Here is a 12,393-nt window from a genome sequence, read left to right as displayed (position 1 = left end):
AGTATTATTATTCGTGTAGAGCCTAATATTAAGTGCAGGCAAAATATTTGTCAGATAAATCCAGGAACATGCTGCAAAAAAAAAAATACTTAAGCTATTTGTACTTAATGTTAAATACAAATAATCAGAAATTCTTGATAAAAAAAAAAAATTATTACAACCCATGATCAATTCAGGAAAGAATCCATGAATTAGTAATTACGAAATCTTTAATCATATGTAACAGGTATTTATTCCTTGTAAATACATTTGAAATTTAAACACCCTTTGAGTTAATAAAAAGGAATCCTATTGGCACCACAAAAATTTTTGTCCAAAATAATTTAGAGATATGTAATGAATAATGAATGTATTTTTCTTCCTGTTATGAAACAGCAAAATTTTTGGGCAAAATCCAAGGAATCACTCTGATCTGAAATATGAGAAATCACCCCAAAGTTATGAGTTCATAACATTCAACTTTTAACAATTATACATTATATAAGGAAAACTCTGGCTCCAAAGGCTGGTCAAATCTGAATGAATCAGCAAATACAGCTTCACACATCTGATGCATGCTTCTTACCATATACTGCCCATCTGAAGGATTTTCTCTGTTCTTCTGATGAACCAGTAAATGTCTTTTTATACCATGTGATGTTGAAAATGCTTTGCCACATGTTCCACAGGAATGTGGTTTCTCTTGAGTATGAACTATCAGATGTTTCTTCATATTACCTGATATCGAAAATGTTTTACCACAAACATTGCAAGAGAAAGGCTTCTCCTTGGTGTGAACTAACAAGTGTATCTTTACCTCACCAGCTCTTTTAAAAGACTTGCCACATATTTCGCAAGAAAAGGGTTTTTCCTCAGTATGCACTAATAAGTGCCGTTTCAGATTGTCTGATGTAGAGAACGACTTACCACAAGTTTCACAACACCAGGGTTTCTCTTGAGTGTGAAGAAATAAATGTATTTCCAGACTGCTTGGTCTTGAAAATAATTTTCCACATATTTTACAAGACAATTGGTCTTCTTGCCGATGAGCTAATAAATGTACTTTCATTTCACTGTGGGTTAAAAATTCTTTTCCACATGATCGACAGTATGAAGGTTTCTTTTGTTTATGAAGTAATAAATGCCTCTTTAGACTCTTTGAGATAGAAAATCCAGAGCCACATATCTCACAAAGAAAAGATTTCTCTTCCGAATGAACTGGTACATGGGTTTTAAGATAAGAGCGTGTTGCAAATCCCTTGTTGCATATTGGACAGGAGAAAGGTTTCTCTTCCGTATGAAGTAAAAAATGTTGTTTCAGATCATTGGACCTTCCATATTTCTTTCCACATACTTCACATTCGTAAGGCTTCTCTTGGGTATGAACTAATAAATGTTTTTTGAGGTCTCCTGATCGGGAACATTTCTTGCCACATATTTCACAGCAAAAGCGTTTCTGTTGGTTGTGAACTAGTAAATGTGTTTGTAGATAATCGGGTCTTGTAAATGCCTTGCCACATGTTCTGCAAGAGTATGGTTTCTCATCAGTGTGTAGAAATGAATGTTTTTTTAGATACCGGGGTTTTGCAAATAGCTTGCCACATATATCACAAGAGAATACCTTCTCTTCAGTATGACCATATACATATTCTTTTAGAGGAGCTGATCTTGAAAATGTTTTGCCATTTGTTTCAGAAGAGAGGGAGTTCTCTTTGTAATGAACTGATATGTGTCCTTTAAGAATATACGAATATGAAAATGACTTGGAACATATTCCACACGAAAAGAGCTTCTTTCGGTTTTGAAGAAGGAAATGCTTTCTGAAGTAGCTTTTGTACCAGCAAATATTAGCAACATTTCGCTTTATGTCATTTCTCGTTTGAGAAAGTTTATTTTGTGTATTGCATTTCTGCTCAAACTGAAAGTGTGACATAGAAGTACTCTCTTTCCCTTGGTTGTTCTGTTCATCCAGAGGAATTCTGCTTAATAATGTTTCTATGGCTTTATCCATTTTGAGGAATTTCATATTGATGATTTTTTTTTAACTAGACAGTTGGTTTGAATGACACCAAACATTTTAATGAAGATAACTCAAGTTTCTCCTTAACAATTATTCCTGTCAACTGATATTTTTCCCTTCTTCAGGCTTGGAATAATAATTTTGTCTTCCATGGAGTTTCTGAAAGCAAATAAAGAAACTAAAATTATGTTGAAAAACACCCATCCAAAATTTACATTGGGCTATTAAATGAAATAAAAAACAAAAAAAACAAAAAAAAAACGAATATTCTACACTACTATTCAGAAAACTATAAAATTAAATTTTATAAAATAACTTATGCTTAACAGATCGCTAACAGTGAAACTTATGCTATCCATGATTTGGAATGCAATAATTACACAAAAAAATGTAATTGTACAAAAAACACAAAATGAATTTTGTGTTTTTTGTGATTTTAAGAGAAATTATTATATAAGTAACCTGTTAAGTCAGTGGCATGCAGTGGTGTTTTCCCTGTGGGTCACGAGATCTTCTCAAGGGAGTGCAAAGTAAGGATTACATAATAATAATAATTTACTGATAAATGAAATATTTATCAATGTTGCCAGATGAACTTAACTTGAAAAACACTATGAGTTGTTGCTATTGTTCTATTAGTCTTTTAGGAGCATCAGCAAGTATGGCTATATTGCACCATATATACTAAAAAGGCCTATAAAAATTGTTCCCATCATCGACAGGATTCGAAATGAAGTCTTTTCCTACCGGTTTGGGGAGAACGCTGAATATACCAACTGTGCTAACCACAAGGGCAAAACTATCAGTACATTTCTATTCCCTGCATGTGTTGTGATTCTTACCAAAAGTGATGTGGTAGTAGCAGCATGTAATACACTCAGTGATTACCTGAATTATAATCACTTACTTAACACCATGTCGGACCACTGTTCACATATACAACAGCCACTATTCACCCAGGCATTAACTCCTGCAGCCAACCTTCCAGCAAGGCTTTCCACAGTGTCAGAATAGATGATGGTTGTGTGCCCACAAGTCTCTCTTCCCATTCCAAAACATCCCACAGGTGTTCAACTGGATTGAGGTGATGTGAATTTAGAGGCAAATCAAGTTGGGTGATATCGCCACTGTGTTCCTTGAACCACTTGTGCAGAGTGCAGGCCTAATGATACTGCTCATTGTCTTGGAAGATCCTGTTTCTGTCTGGAAAAAATGGACAAGTGCACAAGACTGCACACTGACATGGTCTCCTAAGAGACCATGGCAGGGTGCATAGTCTCCTAAGCACTGCCAATGGACATGTGTTTTTGAAAAGGGCAGCTACTAGAATATCAGTTTAACTCTGCCTTGTATCTTTGTTAAGAACAGTACAACTGAAAAAGGGCCAGATATGTGAGTAATGTAGATTTGTGTATTGTGTGTGTTCTCGTGTTTGGCCACTTGGTTATGCAGAAGAACCAATGTGTGGACAAGTACACAGAATCATCCCTCCAGGGATGATTCTGGGTACTTGTCCACACCATGGGGAAGGTGGGCCTGCCCCTGTAGTGGTCTTAAGTGCTGTTAGTAAACGTTGGTCCATAAACACCAATGGTTTTAGTTCTTGCTAGAAAGAACTAAAACCGTTGGTGTGTAGTTCTTGCTAGCAAAACATATTCCACATTCAGCAACTACTGCCACCTACTTGGATAAGTGTAAGGTGTTCAGAATCAAGTGGCACCAGGGTCTCCTCCAACTCCGCGTATGTATCACTGTGAAGAGGTACAAACTCTGTAGAGGCCAGAGATGTAAAGTGTTGTGCGAGTTTGCGTAAGTGTAGTGTTGTTGTTCTGGCCACCTGCCTGGATAGTGGGCACCATGCACTCATGATGCTTGCACCACACACAAAGGTATCCGTTGGCATGTTGCACCATGTATTTAGACTTGTCCGACCAACACACCGGTTTCCAGTCTTCCAGTGTCCAAACAGCAAGTTGTTGACCCCACATCATTCAGTTGACGATGAACAGCGATGAAGAGAGAGAGTCTCTTGGGTTGTCTGCAGTGGAACCCAATATATCTGCTTGTGCAGTGCATCGTCATTTAGGTGCCTCCATAGCCAGGTGGGCAGGAGCAGCAGTGCGTAGCATACGCTTCTTGATTAGACTGGGGTTCCAGCCAGTGACCGCCAAATACGGAGGATGCAGAAAGGTCAGGGAATGACCACCGCATATCCCCGGAGTAATATGGCCTTAGTTACTAATGCTCCTAAAAACCAAATAACAAACAACAACAACAAGCATCGTCATTTGAGATTAGCATTAGCATATGATGCAAGAAAGCAATCTTATATACACCATCAGCCAAAAAAAAAAACTTCTACAATGACAGATGAAAGATTGTTCCAAGAATCAACCACCTGCTGGCTAAAGGCAAATTTCCGCACATCTGTTCTACAACTGTCTTTCCTCAATTTCAATTTATGTCCCTTCAGGTGATTAATCTGGGCAAGAGGAAGAATCCCATCAGCATTGAGCTTGCTCAAATCATTCAAGGCCTTATACATCTCAATTAGATCACCTCGCAATGATATTGATCTTACTTTCACTATATTATATTGCGATGTCAACTGTTGCACAGTGAACTGCCGTTGAGCCCGTACAATGTGCTGCACCCTGGCTCACTGAGAACCTTGCGTAATCCTTTATAGTTCTGTCAGCGGGTGGTGGTTTCACCCATTCGACACCATTCTTTGTTCACCTTTACCATAGTCAGCTGTTAGCAACAAATAAGATGTGCCATTTCCAATATGGAAGCACTCGATGCATGAGCTCCAACAATCATGCCCTTTTGAAACTCCATGATATCTTTACTACGTCTGCCAACTGCTTCATCATTCTGATTTGCTGACCAAATGCAAATTACCATTCCTCTAACTGTTCCCTGTTCTATATGGTATAGTCCATTACGGAAAACAGTGAGCTGTAAGTATTTTAACAATGTGCTTGCAGATTTGCAACTTTTTATTCTTTTTTTTTACAACTAGGGAAATAATGGATACAATGGAATATAAAGTGCCCGTGAAAGGCAAAGTTTCTTGTCTTACAGTGAGCATGGGTAGCATTAATAGCTACAACCCATATAGTATTTATACACCCTTCTAGAATATAATTGTTAATCAATGTTTGCTTTAAGCTATTCAATGCTTTGAAAACCTGTTCAACTGCTAATCTCATATGGTATTTTATATACCCTTTTGGAATACTATTGTTAACCAATTCTTGTTTTAAGCTGTTAAAAGGATTTGAACAGGTTAAAGCAAAAAAATACCATAGGGTGTAGTCATTAAGCCACCTGCCAGTATTACATGCAGAGGCTACAATTTAGATATGATGATCATATTTGTAAAAATATAAACAGTCAACTCCTTTACTCTCAGACTGGGCTGGATATCTGACAGTAACACCGTAAGATTGATGAACATTAATCTGCATCACAAAATTACTACCAAAAATTAAGCTTAACAATATAGTCTGCATGAAATTTGAAAACCAGTAAATTAATAATTAATATAATTAATTTGTCCAGTACTCACCTCTTAATCCGTATTTATAACTTAAAGTTCATAAGAGAGATAAAAGTGAAAGTTTAACTACATTATAATTAAAACTATGCCCAGCGGAAGAGAAGAGCACCATCTTTTTCCTTGGTTGACATCCATAAAATCACTATGTAACCGAGAAGAACTCTACACAGTGCACTAAGATTGTTCTCCCATATCACAGCCAGTTTGCAAAACAGCTTCGTAACATTTTCACAGGCAGAGACATTATGTTAATATTTTCTTCTTATAATAAATTTGGAGTCTCCTTTAGTACTTACAAGGAGACTGACAAATACAAAATACAAGACATTAACAATATAATATATCTCATTAAATGTCATTGCAATGCCTGTTATATTAGGTAGCACCACTACAAAATATGGGTCATCTAAAACTGCAAACACGAGAGCATACTACCATTACAGTAGTTTTGAAACCAACCAATCAGGGACTGAATTCACATAACATGTACAGTCATAATCATAACCATTAAATGACTCCGCTATTGCCCTAACTAAATTAAATTCCAATTATAAGATACTTCAATAAGAAGCCTCAGCAACTGAATGGTTTTGATGTAATATGTCACTTGAAATATTAAACGAGATGACCAGTCACATTCTCACCAATATCGAGCCTTGAACATTTTAAATTCCCATGTGTTTAACGTGATGCACCATGGGAGTTAGAACTACTACATAAATCTTACCTTTACTTATACTACTCAGCCAACTGACCATGAATATATCATAAGCCTTAAGTTTGGACTCTTGGCTTCTAACCCTATGGTTTTAGTTTCTTCTCATTTACATACGTTTTAGGTTCTCAGTTACATAGTGATTTTATGGATTACAACTGGAGAAAAAGGTGGTGCACTTCTTCCCCTGGGCATAGTCTTAATTATTAATGTAGTTAAACTTTCACTTTTATCTTTCTTATGAACTTCAAGTTATAAATACGGATTAAGATGTGAGTACTGGACAAATTAAGCTACTGCTATAAATTAATTATAAGAAAATAGACAGTACTTTTTAAGTCCTAACTATCAAAATCTTTTAATTAGTAATTGACATAATTCCAGTTTTTATGCTGTTGATTCACATTGCATTGAAAAGTTGTAAATATGTGTATAGGCTATTATGCTTGATCATTTTTGGTTGTTATACTGTGAAAATGTAACAGTAGTAGTAGTTTTGGAGCACCAGTGAATACAGCCATATTGCTCCATGTATATGGTCTGTAAATTGCATATTCTGTGGTCAATTTTGTTTTCTGGACAAAAAGCCAGAGTTTCCAGGAGAAAAAAACCATGCTACCCTTGCCTGAGACTGACTAACTCAGCCACATTGTAAAATAGGCCCATAAAAATTCCTCCCGTCATTGACAGGACTTGAACTCAGTCCCTTTCCACCAGGTGTGGGGATGATGCCGATTCTACTATTACCCACGAGGGTGCTGTGGAAAGATCTACCATTCAGGTTAGAGTAATATGTTTTATTCATAATCGGTAATTTTAATTTCAGTTCATCTTATATGCATTTTAGTTTGTTGTAATAAAACCTCAATTATTTTGTACTTCACTTTACATTCCCTTTCAAAATTCTTTTCATTCTATTCTCCAAATTGTAATATGTTAGGATATGTTATTGTGTGGATCGGCTTTTTTTCTAATAGAATTAAGTACCATTAAAAAGGGGAGTTATTTTCCGCTGTATAAAAGGGCTTATCTTGCACATTTTCTTGCTTGCTTTCTTTTGGATAGAGCGAGGAGCATAAAACTTTCAGAATGGCATCCAAAATAAATGGGGTAAAGGTATAGTAAAACTATTCATATATGTAGGGCTTTGTTTCTAAAGTCCAATGTACGGTTTAATTTGGCCATAATTTTCTACATGTCATTACTTTAAGAATCAAATATAAGCTTCAAAATCTAGCATTTAAATTTACATTGATATTAATCATATATGCTACGTATCACTGGATTAGGAGAACAGAAATGTATATGGATTACATATTTTGTTCATTTCGTTTGAATGTTGATCCTTTCAAAGTCCTCGATGAGTGGAGATCAACGTTCATTTGAATTAATAAAGAAACAATTTATTATTTTCTAATGATTTCTTAATTGCTTATTTTGTGATTTTCGTATTTGTTTTCATATTCGTTATTTTTAATAATTTTAAAAGGCTAAATACAGCTTCTAATCAGATCAACAGCCGATTAAGGCGAGTATGTGAAGGCAAGCTTTATTTTATTTTATATCAATCAGGCTACATTAGAACTAAAAGTTTAGGCTCCATTAGAACAAAATTCTTTGTAATATATAAAAGTGTATATTAAAATGAACGGGTAATGTACAGTTGCTAAAGCAATGACACTAGCATTTGATCAGTTGTAATGTCAAAATTCTCAATACAGTAATTATAAATGATCTAAACCATTTCTGGAATTAGCTCTAGGTTTAAAAGTAATTATATATATATTATTTATTATTTTATTTTATTTTTTTGACTGGCAGGAATAAATTTCATTCATGTTAGATGTGCACTTTAGGTTTAATTTAATATATTGGTAAATTTTATTATTGATTAATGTGTACCTTACATTTATTTTATGTGTTTAGATGAATATCTCAAGGTTTAAAGCTGGTTGCATGTTTCAATAAAAAATAATGATAATAAAAATAACTGTATATTGATTTCTCTGTAAGGAGGCACATCTAAGGTTGGTGTATATAACATAACTATAAAATATCAGTGTAAATACACCACAGTTAACCCATAAATTTAACTATATAAGTAGTGTAATGGCATCGTTTCGATTTTATCTAACATTGTGGCTACCTTCACAAGATACCAGGTATTGCACTACTTCGAATAAATAATGCTTCTCTAGTACAGGAGACTATTGTTATTTATTCTCAGTGGGCACCACCCCAGATGCGTTTTGGAGCTTGTTGGCTCACTCATCAGTGGGCAGGCAGGTACCCTAATGATGCAGACATGCCATCACAGTTAAATTAACGGTTAAATTAAAGTTAAATTTATGGGTAAACTATGGTGTATTTAAACCAATATTATATAGTTAATTTTAATCCATAACGTATTATGCCCTGTGCATTTAGTCTTCAAAATATTATCATCATCTTCAACATTTGGCATCTCTCATATTGTGGAATTAACTTCGCAACCGTGATGGCATGTCAGCATTATTAGTGCCCGACCACTGATGAGTGAGCCAACAAGCTCCGAAACGCATCTGGAGTGGTGCCCGCTGAGAATAAATAACTGTATTCTCTTCTACTAGAGAAGCATTATTTATTCGAAGTAGTGCAACACCTGGTACCTTGTTGTGAAGGTAGCCACAATATGAGATAAAATCAAAACGATGGTTTTACACTACTTATGTAGTTAAATTTATGGGTAAACTGTGGTGCATTTACACCAATATTATATAGTTAATTTTAACCCATACCGTATTATGCCTTGTTCATTTAGTCTTCAAAATATAACATAACATATACAAATAATTTTATTGTAATTTCATCGTGTACAAATGTACGTTTATGGGATGTTACTTTCTTATTATTAGTATTAGCTATATGGTGCAATGAAGCCTGAGGCTTATGCCGCACCAGCCAAAAAAAAAAAAAAAATCCAGAGCAACCCTGAGAGTGAGAGAGTCACCAAGAAGAGAAGAATGATGATATCCAGCTCAGAATCCTGAGTGTGCCAAGCCCATACTCACCAGATGTGAGCCCCTGGGGTACTGTTTCATTAATAAGCTTCTGCATTGTATATGTATGCTTACTCACTTATAGGGGAATTTTTTTGCTGTTTTATAAAAAAAAAATAATAGTGACAAGTAAAAAGTAACGAGTTAAGTGACAAGTAACGTGAAAATAGCTTGGTCACTCGCCCGGTCACTAGCAGATAAAACGCTAAACGAAGTTCAAAAATATGTCAACAAACTTACCACATTCAAGTAGCTACGAGCTCTTGTCAGATGTGGTGAAGCAGAATAGAAAAATGCGATTGCAAATGCAAAAAAATGTTAAGTATAGAGTTGCTACCAACACACTACTAGTAAATATTTATGTCGCAGAAGCATTACTGATCATTCAACTCCACAAGAAGCGATTATTTTCACTCAGTGCGCATATAAGCAGCGTCCCCTCATAAGTCCGAACTTCTTTAAATATATATACAGCAGACTCTCGATTTATCGGGATCCGGATTAACCGGGACACTTCAAGACTCCATTTAAAAAAAAAAAAAAAAAAAAATCAACCAGAAATCATAAAATTCAAGTAATAACTAGAATTAATAGTAAGTAATAATAGAAGTAATAATAAAATTCAAGTAATAACTAGAATTAATAGTAAGTAATAATAGAAGTAATAATAAAATTCAAGTAACAACTGTTTTGTTAACCCCTGGCACCACCATGCCGTGACGGGACTAATTGTATGTCTATCATTGCTGCAATTAAAGATTCTATTCTATTCTATTCTATAAGTATAAACAGACGTTTTGAAAGACGTTATAAGTCGTAATTTGGAGATTAATGTGCCTATTATTTTGTTTCGTTATTTATGTCAGGGACGTCGAATTTTTTTTTGTTTGTTTGTTTGTTTAGAAATCGCAAAAATGATGGGTAAACGCAAAAGAGTTGCACTTTCAGTTAAACAAAGACTTGAAATTATTCAAAAGTTTGAAAACGGTGCATCCGTTAAATCTCTAATGAACCATTATAACGTTGGTGACCAAACCATACGCGACATTGTCAAGAATAAAGGGAAGCTATTAGATTTAAAGTCGACATCGCAAAAAATAGAGGGATGCATCGTATTGGACACACCAGTAGTACGTGATAAGTTATTTTATCTATCGCTATATTTTTTACGTAGGTTGCCATTTCGATACAGTAAGTCCCCGACTTACACAACTGCGGATTTATGTAAATAATAATAAGCAATCAATAACGACGATCACGGGACGCACAAATTGCACAAGTAAAAAAGAGAAGATTCTTACAATTATTTACGGTTTTTTTTTTTAATACGACTGACTGAAGATTTCAGTGAAGGGGACACACGTTTCACAATAATAACGTAAAAATCCACAGAATTCCATCTATCGGTAACATCGCAAATGCAACAAGATCCAGTTTACTACCCGTTTATAATGAACTGCACTAACAGAAACGCCGAATAAAAACGTAAAGTGCAAATTGTTTTTTGTTGACCTCCAGAAATGTGCTTTAGTAAAATATGGGCTCGCGTGGGATGATAATAGTGAGTTTTCGTTTTGACCGTTATCATGGTGCCGACTAAGAGAATAAGTGACAGCGCTACTAATAAATCTATGAAGAAAAGGAAAGCGATCGAGTTAGGTCAGAAAATTAAAATAATAAGAATGTATGAAACTGGTCAAAGATTAACAAGTATCGCACTGAATTCAAATTTGTCAATAATAATATAGTAGCAATATGTTACTAGTCATTCCCCAGTTACGTAAAACTCGACAAGTAAGAAGTCCTGGAACTTACTCTTACGTATGTCGGGGATCTCTGTATTTTTGGATTAACGGGAAATCGATTATCCGGGATCTGTTTTTTACCGTCTATTCCGGAAAATCGAGAGTCTACTGTATGTAGGTTGGTGCAAATGCATCGTTTTAACATAGCTATCTACCAAAGTAGTTAAATTAATTAATTAAATTAGCATCATTTTGGTTATCTCATATTCTGACTGCCTTCATAACGAGTTGCCATGGTATTGTACTACCTCGAATAAATAACACTTCACCAGTGGAGAAGACTATTGTTATTTATTCTCAGCGGATGGCAACTCATTGTGAAGGCAGTCGCAATATGAAATATAACCAAAACGATGCCAATTTAATTAATTAATTTAACTACTTTGGTAGATAGCTATGTTAAAATGATGCATTTGCACTAACCTACATATTAGTCATTCTACCTCGTAGCATGAAACCTTTGCCCTTAAATACTTTATAATAAATATATATACAATACAGTACATATATGAATATTTTTTTTTTAGTGTACTAAAAAAAAATCTGTAAGGCCATTATTATTCACTTTTAGAAAGAAATGGGTGTCGTTTTTTTTTTTTTAATTTGCTGTTTCTTCATTTAAAGGGGAACTCACCAAATAACTCCAAAATACACAGTAATTGAAAGTAAGACATTAATCACTCAAGCAATGCAGAAATCACAATAATATAACTCACCCTATGTGAAACGCTGCGATTGAATCTTAAATAAATAAAAGACATTCAATAAGAAACTGTCAAATTATCAAAGTAAGAACACACGCAGACTACAAATGATTGCTGACATCAGAAAGTAACATACTTCTTACTTCTCTGTGGCTTACATGAATGCTGGATAAAATCTACAAACAGGAAGTGGCAAGACGACCACTACGTCACTTCCCTTAACGAATACAAGCACGGAAACCAGTGTGTGGAGTTGAGCATATACTGAACTTCCTTTGTCACAGGTTATTTGAAATAGCAGGTTTTATTCATAGCCACTTCAGATCACAGTTGTGACAAAAATTAACAATTTTGTGCAATATTGACATTCGCAGCGCTTTCTCATTTCTTTTAGAGACTGATAATATTATTATTTTTTTTCTTTTCTCTTTCATGAGTTCAGTTTCATTTTATACAGCAACGTTTCCCACCTGGTGGTTCGGGCTAAAAAGTTTGGTAACGGCGCCTTTCCCTTACTATTATTTTAGTTTTTCATTATTATTATTATTAGCTATATGGTGCAAGGAA

The 12,393-nt window shown here is 34.8% G+C and overlaps 1 protein-coding gene across 1 annotated transcript; it reads right to left on the bottom strand.

The window, feature by feature from the left end:
- Window positions 1–436: 436 nt before the first annotated feature.
- Window positions 437–9,666, bottom strand: LOC150075615 (uncharacterized). The gene is made up of 2 exons (XM_090388350.1): window positions 9,558–9,666; window positions 437–2,158 (listed from the first exon to the last, which is right to left on the bottom strand). The coding sequence occupies exon 2, from the start codon at window positions 2,003–2,005 to the stop codon at window positions 470–472; it is 1,536 nt and encodes a 511-aa protein (XP_090244476.1). The 5' UTR covers window positions 2,006–2,158; window positions 9,558–9,666; the 3' UTR covers window positions 437–469.
- Window positions 9,667–12,393: the final 2,727 nt, after the last annotated feature.

This window comes from Mastigoproctus giganteus, chromosome 14 (assembly GCF_048544385.1).
Source record: "Mastigoproctus giganteus isolate SK-2022 chromosome 14, ASM4854438v1, whole genome shotgun sequence".
Classification (NCBI taxonomy): Eukaryota; Metazoa; Arthropoda; class Arachnida; order Uropygi; family Thelyphonidae; genus Mastigoproctus; species Mastigoproctus giganteus.
The sequence above is the reverse complement of the archived record's forward strand: the minus strand, read 5'-3'. Positions and strand labels throughout refer to the sequence as shown.

Excerpts from the sequence above, each read along its gene's own strand:
- LOC150075615 (XM_090388350.1), bottom strand. The coding sequence starts at position 2,005 with ATGAAATTCCTCAAAATGGATAAAGCCATAGAAACATTATTAAGCAGA.